Source organism: Myiozetetes cayanensis, unplaced genomic scaffold (genome assembly GCF_022539395.1).
Source record: "Myiozetetes cayanensis isolate MyiCay16 unplaced genomic scaffold, myiCay2020 scf48, whole genome shotgun sequence".
NCBI classification, from domain to species: domain Eukaryota; kingdom Metazoa; phylum Chordata; class Aves; order Passeriformes; family Tyrannidae; genus Myiozetetes; species Myiozetetes cayanensis.
In genome coordinates, this window is record NW_026087720.1 from 232,483 (window position 1) to 251,442 (window position 18,960).

Sequence of the window (18,960 nt, forward strand, 5' to 3'; positions counted from 1 at the left end):
CCCCTGCTCCCTGCCGCGTGCCGGCACCCCTCTGCCAACCGTCCTTGTCCTCGTCCTCGCTGCCCGCCTCTGCTCCCTCTCTTCCCGCCTGGCCGTCGGTCCGTCCCGGTGACCCCAAGTTCCCGCGCCCCCGCCTCTAACCTCTCTTTGCTTTGGTGCCCTCTCTGCTTCCCGGCGCCGGCCCCGGCCCACCACCGCCTTTGCCTCCTCCTTCTCCTTCCTCTCTCTGCTCCTCTCCGCTCTGCTCGGCCGGGGCAGCCCCGGGAGCGCGACGTCCTGCGGACCTTGCGGTTGGTGAGTGGTTCTGCTGTCAGCTTTCGGCATGGCCCTGCATGGCGACCGACACTGCAATACTGGCACGGAGCAGTGCCAGCGCGTGCCGAGGCTCCGTCCGTGGGGCCTGGGGTTCCATCCGTGTGCCGTGTGCTGTGCCATCCTGGTTCTCTGGCTGCATGCTGTGCCTGTCCCGGTGCCCCATCCGATGCCAAGTGCCATGGGAGTGAGTTTCCCTGGGCCAGACGTTGGTGGCAGTGAAGTAGTGAGCATGAGTAGTGAGTAGAGAAGCATGGCATCACTGGGAGGGATCCCACTGCACTAGGTTCCACTGGGCTGGAGTTAGATTTTGGCTCCCAGCACCACAGAGGATGTACTACTGGCTCCCTGGGGTGGCTGGCAAGGGGGATGGTTCTGTGGGCAGCAGCCCCGGGCTCTCCTGCCAGGGTTGATCCTGGCCTTGACAGGCTGTGGGTCCTTGGTGACTCCCAGCTGTGGGATGGGAGGAACCCTGGTCCATTGCTGAGCGGCATGGGGAGGTTTGGGGGCTCCCCAGCTTTCCCAGCAGTAGAAGCCAGGCTCAGATAGTGGGGCCAGCAGGTGTGGGGCGTCTGTCCAGGCAGGACCTGCCCAGGGGACCCCAGCTGGGACCTGCAAGTTTTGGGGGTGCTCACCCAGCTCAGCAGTGCCTGGTCCTGCTGAGGGGGGACACTGGAGTGTGCTGAGGAGCTGCATGGTGAGGGACTGTGTGGCGCTGCCAGGACCGTGGTGTTGTGGCACTGAGGCTGGCACTGGTCCTGCCTGGGCAGTGGCTGCTGTGCCCACATGCTGGGTACTTGGCTGCCCCCAGGATGGCCGCAGTGGCCCCGGCACTGGCAGGTGTGGGGTGGGAACAGTCTGTGCCGGCAGGCTCGCGGGGGGAGCATGGGGAGCGTCCCCACCCCTGCAGGGGCAAAGTGCGAGGGCGGGTGCCATCGGCATGTGTGGCGCCGGGAGGGGCTGGGAGGGGGGGGCGGCGTGGCGGAACAGCATCGTGGTGGCGTGGCAGGGCCATGGCTGGGGAGCGGGCCGGGTCTGTACCGTGGCATCGCAGTGGGGCCGTGGCGGGAGGCCGAGGTGGCAGGACACAGCAGGGCTGTGTCCACAGCAGCTGCACTCACTGCCCCTCTCTCCCCCAGCCCCGGGAGAAAGGCCGGATGCGCTTCCACAAGCTGCAGAACGTCCAGATTGCCCTCAACTACCTGAAGCATCGGCAGGTGAGAAGGGGGTGGGACCCCCTGGATGCCCAGGACCCCCGGGGCTGTGCCATGCTCTCCCACCCCTGAACCATGTGTGTCCCGTGCCACAGGTGAAGCTGGTGAACATCCGGAACGATGACATCGCTGATGGCAACCCCAAGCTTACGCTGGGGCTCATCTGGACCATCATCCTCCACTTCCAGGTGAGCCCGGTGGGGTGGGGATGGGGACAGTGATGCCAGGGGGCTGGGGTTCTGTGGTGCCAGTCTGGTCCCTGTGTGGGGCAGGAGTGGTGTCACTGGGAGCTGCCGTGGAGCGAGTGTACCTTTGTTGGTGCTGGTTCAGTGCTGGTGCCTGTCCCTGGACTAACAGTCATGTCCTGGCAGATCTCAGACATCCAGGTGACAGGGCAGTCTGAGGACATGACGGCCAAGGAGAAGCTGCTGCTGTGGTCACAGCGGATGGTGGAGGATTACCAGGGCCTTCGCTGCGACAATTTCACCACCAGCTGGCGGGACGGGCGCCTCTTCAACGCCATCATCCACCGGCACAGGTGAGTGCCACGGTGATGCCACATGACATATGGGCAGGTGTGTGTTCACCAGGGTCAGCCACATCGATCCTGTGGGTGGGGTGTGCTCACTAGGATGAGCCACATCAATCCTGTGGGTGGGGTGTGCTCACTGAGATCAGCCACATCGATCCTGTGGGTGGGGTGTGCTCACTGGGATGAGCCACATCGATCCTGTGGGCAGGCGTGTGTTCAGCAGGGCTGGCCGGTGATCCCACTCGGGGTGATGTGGGCATGTGCTCCCAAAGAGCCCCAGTCCATTGGCCCGTGTCGGTGGTGCCGTGCCTACCATGGCGTGCTGGGGCATGGGCAGGCAGGTCCCCATGGGTCCTGCCTGGACTGCTGTGGGATTTTGGGGAGCGAAAATATGTGCAGGCCTGTGCCAGATGGGGGGAGGCAGCCTCTATGTGCCACGTCACATCTGTGCCATGCTCTGCACTGAGCCGCTGCCACGCCTAACTTGGTACCCCCTGGAGCCACGAGGAGGGGCTGAGGTGTCTGCCCCAGAGGGTATGGGGGTGTCAGTCTTACAGGGGATTGGGATGTCTGCCCTATAGGGGATTGGAGTGTCAGACCCACAGAGGACTGGGGTGTCAGCCCCACAGGGGGTTGGGGTGTCTGTCCCATGGGGGACTGGGGAGTCAGTCTCATGAGGGGTTGAGGTGCCCATCCCACAGGCCATGTGGGTTCTACCTGCGCTGGGGTCCCTGCTGGGGACTGCAGGGTGTCCCCAGCTCCCAGTGCCCCTTGCCAGGTGTGCGAGTCTCAACTGCTGCTGTGCCCCCAGTGTGGGTGTGTGGGGCATGAGGTGGCAAGGCAGGGGTGAAGGCAGCCTCAGGGAGGGGAGGGACCTGCTGTCCTGGGGTTTTGGGGTCCCCATGGCCCTGCTGACCCCCGCTGACCTGCTGCCCACAGGCCGATGCTGATCGACATGAGCCGGGTGTATCGTCAGAGCAACCTGGAGAACCTGGACCAGGCCTTCACCGTGGCCGAGCGGGACCTGGGTGTGACGCGGCTGCTGGACCCCGAAGGTACGGGCTGGGGTGAACCAGGGGTCCCCCAAGAGAGCCCGCATCCCTCCCTGCCACGGGGCACTCCCATTTGACCCCTCCCTCTCTGCAGATGTGGATGTGGCGCAGCCAGACGAGAAGTCCATCATCACTTATGTGTCCTCACTGTATGATGCCATGCCACGCGTGCCTGAGGTGCAGGACGGCGTCAAGGCCAACGTGAGTTGGGCAAGTGGGGAGCCGGGGAGGTCACCACTGCTGCCACCCCCCACGGTGTGAGCCCTGGCCCCACACGTGTTCCCGTTCCCAGGAGCTGCAGCTGCGCTGGCAGGAGTACTACGAGGTGGTGACAGGACTGCTGCAGTGGAGCCGGCAGCACTCGACGCTCTTCGAGGAGCGTCGCCTCCCCGCCAGCTACGAGGAGATTGAGGTGAGGTCACCAGCACAGCATGGGCAGGGGGACACAGAACAGGGCTGGTGCTGCTGGCACGGCACGGGCATGGGGATGGAGTGGGACAGCGCTGCTGCTGTCAGTGGGGGGCACAGGCATGGGGACTGGGGACAGAGACAGGGACGGTGCTCTCACAGGGGTGACTGGCCCCAGGAACCAGCAGTGCCTGGGGCAGCAAATGGTGGGGTCCCAGCTGGCCTGTGGCCCCACTGGGGGTAGTTTGTGTCTGGCTGGCAGCCCCTTTGCTGGCACATGGCCGGCTGTGCTGTGCTGTGGGTCACTGGGAGACCAGTTCGTGGCCGTGGAGCTGGGCACAGGGGCTCAGAGCCGTGGCAGAGCTGGGTGTCTGGTCGGGGGGGGCCTCCCTGACTCACCCTCCCTGGCTATGCTGTGAGTCACCGCTGGCAAAGCCCGGCACAGCCACTTCCTTCCCACCGGCTCTGCACGCATGGAAAATTGGAGGGGGGAGCGGATTCCCAGGGAGAGGTCAACATTGGCCGGGGGTCCCTGCTCAGCTGCCCCCCCACTCCGGCAGATCCTCTGGCGCCAGTTCCTCAAGTTCAAGGAGACGGAGCTGCCGGCCCGGGAGGCCGACAAGAACCGCTCCAAGGCCATCTTCCAGGCACTGGAGGTGTGTGCGCTGGGGTCTTGGGGGGCTTCCAAGGGTTGGGGATCCTGGGTGTCTGGGATCCACGGGGTGGGGGGCCTGAGGGTAGGGGCCCTGCAGCTTGAGGTTCTGGGGGGCTGGGATCCCAAGGGATGGGAGCTCTGGGGCTGGGTTCCTGAGGGCTGGGGGTCCTTTGGGGCTGGGGTCCTTTGGGGCTGGGGGTCTTGAGGAACTGGGGGTGTTGAGGAGCTGGGGATGGGTCCCAAGGCGGCGATGGTCCTGTGGGGGCTGGGGATCCTGGGGAGCCAGGGGTGTTGGGAGGCTGGGAGTGGGTCCTAAGGAGATGATCATCCTGGGGTGCCAGGGGTCCCAAGGGAATGATGGTCCTGGGTGCCTGGGGCCTCGGGATACTGGCTGTCCCACGGCAGCCCCCAGCATACCCCCCGGGGGTCACGGGCAGTGTCTGACATTTGGGGGGCACAGGGTGCGGTGCAGTCGGGGCAGCTGAAGGTGCCCCCCGGGTACCACCCGCTGGACGTGGAGAAGGAGTGGGGGAGGCTGCACGTGGCTGTGCTGGAGCGGGAGAAGCTGCTGCGGGCAGAGTTCGAGAGGCAAGTAGGGGGGGCCAGGGGACTCGGAGGAAGCGGGGGGGTTGCGGGCAGGGCTGTGCTGGCACCTACACCCCCTTCCCGCTGCCAAACCACGGGGCTGGGCCGGGGTGGGGTGTCCCAGTTCTGCCGAGGGGGAACCACAGGGCCGTGAGTCATCTCTCACTGAGAATCCAGCGCGGCTGCTGGCCTCGAGTGCAGCAGGCACGGCGGGAGCGGGACGGGGGAATGGGGAGGGGGAGCAATGGGGAGTGGGGTGGGATAGGGATAGGAAGCAGAGTGAGGAGTGCGATGGGGGGCAGGATGGGGGTGAGATGGGATGGAGACTGGGATCAGGATGAGGGTTAGGGACTGGGAAGGGGATGGGGTGGCACTGTGATTGGGATTGGGGGCAGGAAAGGGACAGGAAGCAAGAAGGAGATGGGGATCAAGGTGTGAATATGGAGTGGGATGGGGGGCATGATGAGGATGGGGAGTGGGACAGGGAGCAGGATGCAGAGTGGGACAGAACTGATGCTGTGCATGGCTAGGACAGGTGCCCCTCAAGGAGGACCCAGTCTCTGCTGACTGTGTCTCCCGTGTCTCCCGTGTTTCCACAGGCTGGAGCGGCTGCAGCGTGTGGTCACCAAGCTGCAGATGGAGTCGGGGATCTGCGAGGAGCAGCTGAACCAGGCAGACGCTCTGCTGCAGGCGGTGAGTGATGATGGCACTGGGGTGGGGGGGGCCTGGCAGGACCCCCGCCAGGACCCTGAGCCTGGCCATGCCCCGAGCCCTGACCCCATGCTCCCCTCCTGCAGGACGTGCGGCTGCTGGCAGCAGGGAAGGCACCACAGAAGGCGGCTGAGGTGGAGCGGGACCTGGACAAGGCGGATGCCATGATCCGGCTGCTCTTCAATGATGTCCAGAGCCTCAAGGACGGGCGGCACCCGCAGGGCGAGCAGATGTACCGCCGGTACGGCCCAGGGTGGGGGGTTCATCAGGGCTTGCAGGGCACCCCAGGGTGAGCAGATGTACCACTGGTGCGGCCCGTGGCGGGGGGTTGGGGAGGTTCCCACAGCCTGTCCCCACGGCCCTGTGCCCCCCAGAGCCCTCCATGTCCCCCATATCTCCCTTTTTTTCCCTGCCCCCATGTCCCCAAAGCCCTGCATGTCCTCCAAAGACCTCCACGTACTCTGTGTCCCCCATCTCCTTTGTACCCCTTGAAGCATCCCAAAGACCACCATGCTGCCCATACCCCACATGCTCCTTGCACCCCCAAAGTCCCCCATATCCCCTGTGCCCCACAAATCTCCCTGTGACTCCTCTGCCCTCCATGTTTCCCGTGTCCCTCATGTCCCCTATATCCCCTTTACCCCTCAAAGTGCTCCAAACCTTCTACAGCCCTTGCTCCTCCAAAAACCCCCCGTGGCTCCTGTGACCCCAAAACCTCCCATGCTCCCAAAGCTCCCTGTGCCCTCCATGTCCTCTGTGCCCACTGACACCCCCCACCCCGCAGGGTGTACCGGCTGCACGAGCGCCTGGTGTCCATCCGCACCGAGTACAACCTGCGGCTCAAGTCGGGGGCCCCGGTGACGGCGGTGACGACTGTGCCTGTGGCGTCGGGGCAGCGGCGGCCAGAGCCGGACGAGGCGCCACTGCGGTACCTGCAGGACCTGCTGGCCTGGGTGGAGGAGAACCAGCGGCGCGTGGCCACGGCTGAGTGGGGCGCGGACCTGCCCACTGTGGAGACCCACCTGGGCGCCCACCGTGGGCTGCACCGCGCCATCGAGGAGTTCCGCGCCAAGGTGGAGCGGGCGCGGGCTGACGAGGTGAGACCCTCAGGGTGCTGGAAACCCCCTGTCCTTGGGGTGAGACCCCTGGGGTGTGGGGGACCCCCCAGCTTTGGGGACCCTCCAGTCCTGAGGTCCCCCTGGTCCTGGGGCCAGTGGGTTGAGCCCCCAGTCCTGGGGCCCCACAAGTCCTGGGGCTGATGAGATGAGCCCCATGGGGTGCTGCAGATCCCCCGGTCCTGGGGGACCTCTGGGCCTGCCCCTACCCCTGTGTTCCTGAGCATTTCCCATGGGGTTGCCCCAGGTGGGGCTGCCCCCGCTCTGCACCTGGGAGTCCCCAAAGCACCATGGCTGCCCCTCTTCCTGCTCCTGGGGGTCCCTGCAGGGTGGGGGGGACTCTGGGGAGAGCAGCCCATCCTGGCTCTGCCCCCGCTCTGGAGCCCCCCACTGTGCCCCAGGGTGCCCTGTGAGGTTGGGGGGCATCCCCTGGTCCCTCCACCGCCTGCACCCCTGGTCTGTCTCCTTTGCTGCCCTCCCCGTGTGCCCCTCTGCCATCACCCCCATTGCGGGGTGCAGGGGGGCTCCTGGGGTGCTGCTGTCCTTTGTGGGGTACTGGCACTGATGGTGTGTCCTCCCCAGACCCAGCTGTCCCCTGGCCCCCGCGGTGCCTACAGGGAGTGCCTGGGCAAGCTGGAGCTGCAGTACGCCAAGCTGCTGGTGAGGCCTGGGAGGTGACAGGGGGGCCCATGGTGGGGACCTGCTGGGGAGGTGTGACCTGGGGGTCGGGGGACATGACATGGTGGGGACCTGGTAGGGTGGATGTGACGTGGGAGGGGGTGATGGTGGGGGTGGCCTGCCAGGGAGGTGTGTGAGGGCTGTGGGGAGGAGGATGGTGAGTGGGGGAACGTGTTGGCAGGAGGATGCAGGACGGGGTGGGGGGCACACATGGGGATGAGGGTGGGGAGGGGTGGCTGTGCAGGGTAGGACATGGCTGCAGCGCCACCGTGTCCCCCCAGAACTCCTCCAAGTCACGGCTGCGGCACCTGGAGAGCCTCCACGGCTTTGTGAGCGCTGCCACCAAGGAGCTGCTGTGGCTGAGTGAGCGTGAGGAGGAGGAGGTGGCCTTTGACTGGAGCCACCACAACCCTGCCATGGCTGCCAAGAAGGAGAGTTACTCGGTATGGGCACAGCGGGGTGGCACATGGGCATGGATATGGGCACAGGGGTGGGCATGGACGGGGGGGGAACATGGACATGTACACAGGCACAGGGATGGACATGGACATGAACACAGGCATGGAGATGGGCATGGGCACAGGGGTGTACGTGGACATGGGCACAGAGATGGGCACAGGTGAGACACAGATGTGCACATGGACATGCACACATGGAGGAGAGCTGCTGCACATGCACGTGCACACAGACACGCACATGGACCTACACATGGATGTGGAAACGTGTGCCATCCTTGCTCGGACATGGACATGGACATGGACCCAGATGTGCACACACACATGTCTGTGCCACATGGTGCCATCCCTGCTCCACAGTGCTGAGCTCCCTTGTCCCCTGCTCTCCCACCTGTGCCCTTGTGGCTGCTCTGCCCACCCCTATGCCCAGAAATCCCTTCATGCACACACAGAACCATGCACAGCGCCCTCCCCTCAGCCCATGCACACATGTGTGAGCCTTGGACCCCCAGATGTGTACACGTGTGTGAGCCCTGACGCTGCAGCTGTGCACGTGTGTGAGCCCTGACTTCCCCCCCAGGCGCTGATGAGGGAACTGGAGCTGCGGGAGCGTCGGATCCAGGAGCTGCGGAGCTCAGGGGAGCGGCTGCTGCGTGAGGAGCACCCCGGGGCACAGACACTGGAGGTGGGCACAGGGAGATAATGGGGGGGCATTGTGGTGGAGGCTTTGGGGGAGCAGTTGCTGCACAAGGAACACCCTGGTATGCAGGCACTGGAGGTGGGCGTGGGGCTAGAGGGGTACAGGGAAGTGGGTGGGGGCACAGGAGGATGGGGAGCTGCAGAGTCTGGGGGATCTGGATCTGGAAGGTGGGGGGAATATGGAGGGGACCTGGGAGTCTTGGTGAGTTTGAGGGACCTGGGAGGGCTGGGAGAATCTGGGGGGCCTGGGGGTCCTGGTGGCTCAGGGAGGGGGATCAGGGAGGCCTGGGTACTGGGTGGCACTGGTATGGGTGTGGGTGCGGGTGCAAGTGCCTGTACCAATGTGGGTGCAGGTACAGATGAGGGTGCAGATGTGGGTGCCTGTAGCAGTGCAGGTGCCTTCAGTGCCAGCCCTGATGTGTCCCCACCCTGCTCCTCCACCCCCTCCAGGCATTCCTGGCAGCTCTGCAGACCCAGTGGAGCTGGATGCTCCAGCTCTGCTGCTGCATCGAGACCCACCTGAAGGAAAACACCAACTACTTCCAGGTACAGGGGGGCTAGGGGAGGGTTGGGGGGGTTGGAGGGAGGGGGTGACCCCAGTGCTGACCCCTGCCCCATCCCCCCCCAGTTCTTCAGCGAGGTGCGAGAGACCGAGGAGCTGCTGCGCAAGACGGAGGAGACGATGCGGCGCAAGTTCAGCTGCGACCGCGGCACCACGGCCACACGCCTCGAGGACCTGCTGCAGGACCTCGCGGTGAGGGCTTGCCTGGCACCCCCAAGGGGACTCCCAGACCCCGGGGGGCACCCCCACAGAGACCCCCAGACCCTGGGGGGATCCCCCCAGGTGACCCTCACAAGATCCCTGGGGTAACCCCCCCAATATTCCTGAACTCCCCTAAAACACCAGGTATCCCCTTAAAATTTTGATGCCCTTACAAACCATGGGATTTCCAAAATCCTGAGGTGCCCCAAACGTGTTCCCACAGGAGCAAAAGGAGCAGCTGGCAGAGTTGGGGACCCAACTAGGGGGTCTCGCCCGCCGTGCCAGGACCATTGTGCAGCTGAAGCCGCGGAGCCCTGGGACGCCCCTGCAGGGCCGCCCCCCCATCCAGGCCGTCTGTGACTACAAACAAATGGAGGTGGGGCACTTACAGGGGCTGGGTTGGTGCAGGTGGGAGGTGGGAAGATGCGTGGGGGCATATGGTGGGACCAGCACCCCAGTCTGATGTGGGGTCCATGAGGGGACACAGGGGAACATGGGATGATCCACACACTGGTCTGACACCAGTCTGGGGGGCATAGGGAGATATGGGGGGACCCCCACCCTGCTTTCATTCTGCGCCAGTCCCATGAAGGGACACAGAGTGGGAAAAAGGGGGCCCCCCACTCCCTTCTAATGCCATCCCAGCCCCATTGGATGCTTTAGGGTGAACACTGGGGGCCACCCACCCCAGTCTGAGACCACCCTGGTGCTATGGAAGGACACTGGGAAATATGAGGGGCCGTCAGGACTCCCCTATCTGGTGCTGCCCCAGCCCCATGGGGGGACGCAGGGGTGGACATCGGAGGGGGACACTGGAGGTCCCCCACCCCACGGGGGTGACATGGAGGAATATGGGAAGACATAGGGGAATGTCGGGGGACATAGAAATGCACATGGAGGAGCCTCACCCTGCTCTAACTCTGCCCCAGCCCCGTGGGGGGACATGGTGGGGGACACAGGGGTCCCTCACCCCAGTCTGACACCATTCCAGCTCCATGGGGGGACACAGAGGAATACAGTGGGGACAGAGGGGCATAGAGGGGGACACGGGGGGATGCAGGGTACCCCACTCTCACCCTCTGCCCTGCAGGTGACGGTGCACAAGAACGACATGTGTGCCCTGCTGAACCACGCGCAGCCGCAGCAGTGGCGGGTGCTGAGCGCCGGTGGCAGCGAGGCCGTCGTGCCCTCGGTCTGCTTCCTCCTGCCACCGCCCAACAAGGAGGCTCTGGATGCCGTGCACAGGTGGGGACAGTGACCCCACGCCCCTCCCCGGGCAGCCCTGTGATCCTCCCCACTAACTCTGTGTCCCCGCAGGCTGGAGACCACCCACCAGCAGCTACTGGGGCTGTGGCAGCAGCTGTACCAGGACCTGCGCAGCCTCCGCGCCTGGCAGTACCTGACCCGGGACATCCAGCAGATCCAGTCCTGGACACACATCACGGTGAGTCCCCAGGGGTCCCAGGGCGGCACGGGGGTCCCGGGGGTTCTGGCGGGGGCTGACGTGGCCGTGCCCCCCCAGTTCCGCACGCTGCCGGCAGAGGAGGTGCGGCAGGTCCTGCGCAGCCTGGAGAGCCACTACCAGGAGTTCCTGCGGGACAGCCAAGACGCCCAGAGCTTCCAGCCTGATGACCGGCTGCAAGTGGAGCGTGACTACAACGCCTGCACCCACAAATACGAGCTGCTGCTGCGTAGCCAGGAGAAAGGTGGGTGTCCCCTCCCTGCTGTGGGTCCCTGCAGTGTCCCCAGGGTGTCCCCAGGTGCTGAGCTGTCTCCCTGTCCCCCTTCCCTGCCACGGTTCTCTGGGGTGTCACTGGGGCACTGAGCCATCCCCAGGGTGCCCCCTCCCCACTTCAGCTCCCCAGGGCATCCCTGTGGTGTCCCACGGTGTTGAGCCATCCCTGTGTTCCCCCAGGAGAGCAGGATGAGTCTCTGTGCAAGAGCTACATCTCGCAGCTGAAGGACATCCGGCTGCAGCTGGAGAGCTGTGAGAGCCGCACCGTGCACCGTCTGCGCCTGCCCCTGGACACCGACCCACTGCGCGAGTGTGCCCAGCGCCAGGCCGAGCAGCAGGTGTGTGACACGTGTGTGCAGGCGTGTGACGTGCGTGCAGCATGCATGGATCCGGACCTCGGCTCCAGGACAGGGCTGGGGGCTGACATGGAATCTCAGAATGGTTTAGTTTGGAAAAGCCTCTGAGCCCATTGAGCCCAACTGCACTCCCAGCACTGCCAGGTCAACCACTAAACCGTGTCCCCACGTGCCACATCCACACAGCTGTTAAATCCCCCCAGGGATGGGGACTCTACCCCTGCCCTGGGCAGCCTGTGCCAGGGCTGTACAGCCCTTTTTCAGAAGGAATTGTTCCCAGTATCCCATGTAAACCTCCCCTGCCCACTTGTTCTGGTGGGCTGCAGACCCTTCCCCTGATTGGCTCCTCCTCGGGTCCAGGGGGAGCAGGGGAGCATTTGGTGGGGGTTCACCCTGACCCACAGCCGGCAGGAACTGAGGGACTCCCTCCCTACAGCAAACCCACCTGGAGCTGGAGGGCATCCAGAAGAACCTGGCCAAGGTCAGTGAGAAGACGGAGCAGGTGCTGGCGCAGCCAGAACAGGCGGGCTCAGCCCCTGTCCTGCGCTCCGAGCTGGAGGTCACCCTGCGGAAGATGGAGCAGGTGTACAGCCTCTCCAGCATCTACCTGGAGAAGTGAGTGTGATCCCAGCCCTGGCACTGTGCAGCTTCTTGGAACCCTGGGCTGGGAATGGGCTTGGGCACCTGGGTGGGGCTCTGGACTTGGGGGAAGCCAGCGTGTCCTTTCCTTCCCTGTTTCCTCTTCATTTCCCTCTTTGTTTCTGTTCCCTGTTTCCATCTTCTTTCCTTCCTTTGCCTTGCCTTGCCTTGCCCTCTGCCCTTCCCTTCTTCTTTCTCCCTTTTATTTCCCTTTTCCTTCCCTCGTGTCTCTGTGCTGCCACCCTAGCTGAGCTGTCCCGCTCTCAGCTGAGCCCATCCCACTCCTGTCCCACTGCCATCCCACTCCTGTCCCACTGCCATCCCACTCCTGTCCCACTGCCATCCCACTCCTGTCCCACTGCCATCCCACTCCTGTCCTGCCCCTGGCTGATCTCTCCTCCTGCCACAGGCTGAAGACCATCGGGCTGGTGATCCGGAGCACGCAGGGGGCTGAGGAGCTGCTCCGCAAGTACGAGGAGCAGCTGAAGGACGTGCAGGCAGTGCCAGCTGACCTGGCTGAGCTGGAGGCCAGCAAGGCTGAGCTGAAGGTACTGGGGTGTTCTGGGGAGTGCCAGGGGGAGCTCGGGGAGCTGGGGCTGGCACTGACCCCTGCCCATCTGCCACAGCGGCTGCGAGCACAGGCCGAGGGGCACCAGCCCTTCTTCAGCACCCTGGAAACTGACCTTGGCAAGGCCAAGGATGTCAACGAGCGGATGGTCCGCGGCCACAGCGAGAGGGACGTGGACCTGGAGCGGTACCGGGAGCGGGTGCAGCAGCTGCTGGAGCGCTGGCAGGCCGTGCTGGGCCAGGCTGACCTGCGCCAGCGTGAGCTGGACCAGCTGGGCCGCCAGCTGCGCTACTACCGGCAGAGCTGCGATGCCCTGCGCCAGTGGATCTGCGACGCCCGGCAGCGCCAGGAGGCCATCCAGGCCGTGCCCATCACCGACACCCAGGCCGTGCGCGAGCAGCTCCTGAAGGAGAAGGTAGAGGCAGAGGCGGGACAAGGGGTGTGCCTGGCCATCCCTGGTCGCTGTGGGGCAAGGAGTGCTCCTGGTCATGCCCAGCGGGATGAGGGGTGCACCCGGCCATCCCTGGTGGTGCAGAGTGTGTGTCTGGCCATACCTGACAGGGCAAGGAGCGCACCTGGCCAAACCCAGCCCCGATGGGGTCAGGGGTGCTGTCAGCTGTCCCTGCTGCAGTGGGGTGGGGAGGGCTTTTGGGTGGCTGTGGTGGGATGAGGGATGCTCTTGTCTGTCCCTGGCTCTGTGTCAGGGCAAGGGGTGCTCTTGGCCATCCCCAGGAGGCTGAGGGGTGCTACTGGCCATTCCTACCTGTGGCGTGGCTGGGATGTGCTGGGGGCACTCTCAGGTGGCCGTGGGGTGCCTGGGCTCACCCTCACACATCTCCCCAGAAACTGCTGGAGGAATGTGAGCAGCACAAGGAGAAGGTGGAGGAGTGCCAGCGTTACGCCAAGCAGTACATCGATGCCATCAAGGTGCGCCTGCTGCCCAGGGAGCCGGGGCTGGGGGGAGGCTGGACAGGCAGTACAGTATCCCTTGGGGGACTCGGGGGTACAGTGTCAGGGCTGGGGGTCTCACCAGGGCACCCTCTCCCTGGCAGGACTATGAGCTGCAGCTAGTGAGCTTCAAGGCGCAGGTGGAGCCAATGGCTTCGCCAGCCAAGAAGCCCAAAGTGCAGTCGGCGTCTGACAGCATCATCCAGGAGGTGAGTGGGATCCCAGTGCTATGGGCCTGGGGTGCCCCATGATCATGGAGGGGTGGGCTTGGGGAGCTGCTGTGCAGACTCACCTCCGTCTGGCCCACCATTGCTGAGGGACCAGAGGACCATGGGTGTACTCCCCTCCCTTCCTCTGACCCTCTGTCTCTGCAGTATGTGGACCTGCGGACGCAATACAGTGAGCTGACCACACTCACCACCCAGTACATCAAGTTCATCACCGAGACACTCCGGCGGCTGGAAGAGGAGGAGGTAGGGAGCAGCGTGGGGCGGCATGGCCGGCTGTGTAACTGCAGGGAGCGCGGTTCACGGGGGCTCCAGCCCCACCACTAACACCAGCCTATGGCTGTGACTCTGGCCCTGGCCTCATCACTTACACTGGCCCCCGGCCATGACTCCAGCTCTGGCCCCATGACTAATGCTGCCCCATGGCTGTGACTCCAGCTCTGGACTCATTACTATCATCAGCCCAGGGCTGTGACTCTGGCCCCAGCCCTGATCACTAACACTAGCCCATGGCCATGACTCCAGCCCTGGACCTATCAATAATGCTGGCCTATGGCTGTGACTTTGGCCCCATCACTAACACTGGCCCACAGCCATGGCTCTGGCCCCAGCCCCATCACTGGCACTGGCCCATGGCTGTGACTCTGGCCACATCACTAACACTGGCCCACAGCCTCTAACTGCTCCCTGCTGGGTTCCCGGGAGTGAGGCCACTGGCTCTGGAGGGTCTTAGAGCCGAGCCTGCTCTGGTCACCGGGGGCTCTGGTGTGACTGGTGGTAGGAGGCACTTCCCAGATACACGTAGTGCAGTCAGCACCCGCCTGCGCATGCCGCTGTGCTGGGCGCCGGCCTGCGGGGTCTGGCGCGGGGTAACCTCTCTAACTCTTGGTTTCTGCCCTCGGAGCCGCTTTGCCGGTGCTTTTTCTTTGGGGATGTTTGTGTTGGTGGGGATCTAATGGAGGGTAAAAAACCAGGATGACTCTGGCAGCCCTGCACCAGGTACTCACTCTGCGCATGCCCCCTCCCTGCGGCACCCCCTGCCTTCCCCATAGCTCACCCTGTCCTCCTCTGTCCCTTCTCAGCCTCTGTGCTGCTCCTGGGATTGGGGGTCTGGCTCAGGGGTCTGACTCCCTTGCATGTGAGCTGCCTGTGCCCAGGCCCTGCGGAGCGTGCGGCTGCCTCTCTCGTGGTGCATGTGGTGTGAGCACTGTGCTCGCACCTGGAAGAGGCTGGGAGGGGTTTGAACCAGTTGGATTGCTCTCTCCATCATCGAGGCTTTCCCGGCAGGGAAACCTCTGTTGGCATCGCCCTTGCACGGCTGCCCTTTCTCCTACTCTTGGCACTCGGGCCGTCTCTTCTTCTTCGCCCACGGTGGGCGCTGTCTGTGCCGGCCCCCTGGCACAGGGAGCCGTGGTGGTGGCGTGCACGCTGTTCGCATCTGTCTCCATCGCTTGGGCTCCGCTTGCCCTCTGTCCCTTCTCTCTGGTACGTGGCCGCCTGCTTCCCATGCTGCTGTCTGGCTCCTGTCGCCTGTCTGCCTGCGCTGTTGTGTGTCCCCTGTCATGCCATGTCTTCTGGAAGCTGCCGCCATCTCGTGGGGCGGCCCAGGGGCCAAAGCCCTTCCACGTACATGCTCCAGCCCTCCACTGGCTCAGTGGGCGTGGCTTGGCCGGCACCAATGCCGCGGCGCGATCGCATCCCTTGTGATTTGTCTCTCTCTCCCCTCTCTGTCCCCTGTACCCTCTTTCCCCTCCAGAAAGCCGCCGAGAAGCTGAAGGAGGAGGAGAGGAAGCGGCTGGCGGAGGTGGAGGCGCAGCTGGAGAAGCAGCGGCAGCTGGCCGAGGCCCACGCCAAAGCCAAGGCCCAGGCGGAGGCGGAGGCACAGGAGCTGCAGCTCCGCATGCAGGAGGAGGTCACCCGGCGGGAGGTGGTGGCCGTGGATGCTGAGCAGCAGAAGCAGAATATCCAACAGGAGCTGATGCAGCTGCGGCAAAACTCAGACCACCAGATCAAGTCTAAGGTGAAGCTGATTGAGGAGGCTGAGTACAACCGCAAGAAGGTCGAGGAGGAGATCCGCCTCATCCGCCTGCAGCTGGAGAGCACTGAGAGACAGCGGGAGAGTGCTGAGACGGAGCTGCAGGAGCTGCGGGCACGCGCCGAGGAGGCTGAGCGGCAGAAGCGACAGGCGCAGGAGGAGGCCGAGCGCCTGCGCCGCCAGGTGAAGGAGGAGAGTCAGAAGAAGCGGGAGGCAGAAGAGGAGCTGAAGCGCAAGGTGCAGGCCGAGCGTGAGGCGGCGCGGGAGAAGCAGAAGGCGGTGGCGGACCTGGAGCAGCTCGGCTGCAGGCGGAGGAGGCCGAGCGGCGCATGCGGCAGGCGGAGGCCGAGAAGGAGCGGCAGATCCAGGTGGCCCAGGAGGTGGCCCAGCGCAGCGCCGAGGCCGAGCTGCAGAGCAAGCGGCTCTCCTTTGCTGAGAAGACGGCGCAGCTGGAGCTGTCGCTGCAGCAGGAGCACGATGCGGTGGCCCAACTGCAGGAGGAGGCCGAGCGGCTGAAGAGGCAGCAGCTGGAGGCTGAGCGCTCGCGGGAGGAGGCTGAGAAGGAGCTGGAGCATTGGCGGCAGAAGGCCAACGAGGCACTGCGCCTGCGGCTGCAGGCCGAGGAGGTGGCCCACAAGAAGTCGCTGGCGCAGGAAGAGGCTGAGAAGCAGAAGGAGGACGCGGAGCGCGAGGCCCGCAAGCGCGCCAAGGCGGAGGAGGCGGCCCTGCGGCAGAAGGAGCTGGCGGAGGAGGAACTGGAGAAGCAGCGGGAGCTGGCGGAGGGCACGGCCCAGCAGAAGCTGGCGGCGGAGCAGGAGCTGATCCGACTGAAGGCAGAGATGGAGAATGGGGAACAGCAGCGCCTGCTCCTGGAGGAAGAGCTCTCGCGGCTGAAGAGCGAGGTGAACGAGGCCATCCAGAGGAGGAAGGAGCTGGAGGAGGAGCTGGCCAAGCTGCGGGCCGAGATGGAGGTCCTACTGGAGAGCAAGGCCAAGACAGAGGAGGAGTCGCGCTCCAGCAGTGAGAAGACAAAGCAGCGGCTGGAGGCGGAGGCCAGCAAGTTGCGGGAGCTGGCTGAGGAGGCCGCCCGCCTGCGTGCCCTCTCTGAGGAAGCCAAGCGGCAGCGACAGCTGGCAGAGGAAGAGGCCGGCCGGCAGCGGGCCGAGGCCGAGCGCATCCTGAAGGAGAAGCTGGCGGCCATCAATGAGGCTTCACGGCTGAAAGCGGAGGCAGAGATTGCGCTGAAGGAGAAGGAGGCGGAGAACGAGCGTCTGCGGCGGCTGGCGGAGGACGAGGCCTACCAGCGCAAGCTGCTGGAGGAGCAGGCGGCTCAGCACAAGCAGGACATCGAGGAGAAGATCGCCTTGCTGAAGCGCTCCTCCGAGAGTGAGCTGGAGCGGCAGAAGGGGCTGGTGGAGGACACGCTGCGGCAGCGGAGGCAGGTGGAGGAGGAGATCCGCGCACTTAAGGCCAGCTTCGAAAGGGCGTCAGCTGGAAAGAGCGAGCTAGAGCGGGAGCTAAACCGCATCCGTGGGGAGGCGGAGGAGGTGCAGCGCAGCCGGGAGCAGGCGGAGCGGGAGGCTGAGAGGCAGCGGGCACTGGCACTGGAGGAGGAAGGCCGGCGGCGCGAGGCCGAGGAGAAGGTTCAGGCCATCCTGGCGGCTGAGGAGGAGGCTGGGCGGCAGCGGCGATTGGCCTTGGAGGAGGTGGAGCGGTTGCGGGCCATGGTGGAAGAGGCGCGGCGGCAGAAGGAGCTGGCCGAGAAGGAGTCGGAGCGGCAGATCCAACTGGCACGGGAGGCGGCGCAGAAGCGGATCGCGGCGGAGGAGAAGGCTCACCTGGCCGCCGTGCAGCAGAAGGAGCAGGAGCTGCTGCAGACGCGGCAGCAGGAGCAGAGCCTCCTGGACCGGCTGCGTGAGGAGGCCGAACGGGCCCGGCGGGCTGCCGAGGAGGCTGAGTTTGCCCGTGGCAAGGCCGAGCAGGACGCCAGCCTGTCCCGGCAGCGTGTGGAGGAAGCCGAGCGGCTGAAGCAGCGGGCAGAGGAGGAGGCACAGGCCAAGGCGCAGGCACAGGCGGACGCAGAGAAGCTTCGGAAGGAGGCTGAGCTGGAGGCAGCGAAGCGGGCGCAGGCGGAGCAGGCGGCCCTGCGGCAGAAGCAGCTGGCCGACGCCGAGATGGAGAAGCACAAGAAATTTGCTGAGCAGACGCTGCGGCAGAAGGCGCAGGTGGAGCAGGAGCTGACCAAGGTGAAACTGCAGCTGGATGAGACAGACCATCAGAAGGGCATCCTGGACGAGGAGCTGCAGCGGCTGAAGGAGGAGGTGACGGATGCCGTCCGGCAGAAGGCCCAGGTGGAGGAGGAGCTCTTTAAGGTCCGGGTGCAGATGGAGGAGCTGGCCAAGCTGAAGAACCGGATTGAGGAGGAGAACAAGCTGCTGATCCTCAAGGACAAGGACAACACACAGAAGTTCCTGGCGGAGGAGGCTGAGAAGATGAAGCAGGTGGCAGAGGAGGTGGCTCGGCTGAGTGTGGAGGCGCAGGAGGCCGCCCGCTTGCGGCAGCTGGCTGAGGATGACCTGGCACAGCAGCGGGCACTGGCGGAGAAGATGCTGAAGGAGAAGATGCAGGCGGTGCAGGAGGCCACACGGCTGCGGGCCGAGGCTGAGGTGCTGCAGAAACAGAAGGACCTGGCGCAGGAACACGCCAAGCGGCTGCAGGAGGACAAGGAGCAGATGCAGCAGCGCCTGGCTGAGGAGACCGAAGGCTTCCAGAAGACACTGGAGGCCGAGCGTCGGCGGCAGTTGGACATCACGGCTGAGGCTGAGCGCCTCAAAGTGCAAGTGGCGGAGATGAGCATGGCCCAGGCCAAGGCTGAGGAGGAAGCCAAGCGGTTCAAGAAGCAGGCAGAGGAGATCAGTGAGAGGCTGCATGAGACAGAGCTGGCCACGCAGGAGAAGATGACGCTGGTGCAGACCCTGGAGATCCAGAGGCACCAGAGCGATGAGGATGCGGAGAAGCTGCGGAAGGCCATTGCCGACCTGGAGAAGGAGAAGGAGAAGCTGAAGCAGGAGGCAGCACTACTGCAGCAGAAGGCAGAGGAGGTACTGGGCTGTGGGTCCCCCTTAGCAGTGGTGGTACACAGGGAGGCCGTCCCTCTCCCCAGTCACCCCACACCATCCCTGGCCAGGTCCCCAGGGACCATCACTGGGGATGGTGGGGCAGGACCCCCTATGAGGGTCAAGGATGCCCCCTTCAGTTGGGGGCACTGAAGCA

General features: G+C 64.9%; 1 protein-coding gene across 1 annotated transcript in view; it reads left to right on the forward strand.

The window, feature by feature from the left end:
- Window positions 1-18,960, forward strand: part of PLEC (plectin) — a 68,284-nt gene that overhangs the window by 14,453 nt on the left and 34,871 nt on the right. Inside the window, 29 exon segments of the mRNA XM_050331079.1 lie at window positions 1,452-1,529; window positions 1,622-1,714; window positions 1,898-2,064; window positions 2,998-3,113; window positions 3,205-3,311; window positions 3,403-3,522; window positions 4,079-4,174; window positions 4,634-4,761; window positions 5,358-5,451; window positions 5,556-5,710; window positions 6,254-6,566; window positions 7,167-7,244; window positions 7,544-7,705; window positions 8,298-8,402; window positions 8,867-8,962; window positions 9,045-9,170; window positions 9,403-9,555; window positions 10,270-10,424; window positions 10,497-10,623; window positions 10,702-10,885; window positions 11,095-11,252; window positions 11,707-11,885; window positions 12,319-12,457; window positions 12,536-12,892; window positions 13,321-13,404; window positions 13,530-13,634; window positions 13,800-13,898; window positions 15,409-15,982; window positions 15,985-18,788. Coding sequence (XP_050187036.1) covers window positions 1,452-1,529; window positions 1,622-1,714; window positions 1,898-2,064; window positions 2,998-3,113; window positions 3,205-3,311; window positions 3,403-3,522; window positions 4,079-4,174; window positions 4,634-4,761; window positions 5,358-5,451; window positions 5,556-5,710; window positions 6,254-6,566; window positions 7,167-7,244; window positions 7,544-7,705; window positions 8,298-8,402; window positions 8,867-8,962; window positions 9,045-9,170; window positions 9,403-9,555; window positions 10,270-10,424; window positions 10,497-10,623; window positions 10,702-10,885; window positions 11,095-11,252; window positions 11,707-11,885; window positions 12,319-12,457; window positions 12,536-12,892; window positions 13,321-13,404; window positions 13,530-13,634; window positions 13,800-13,898; window positions 15,409-15,982; window positions 15,985-18,788 — 7,152 coding nt within the window.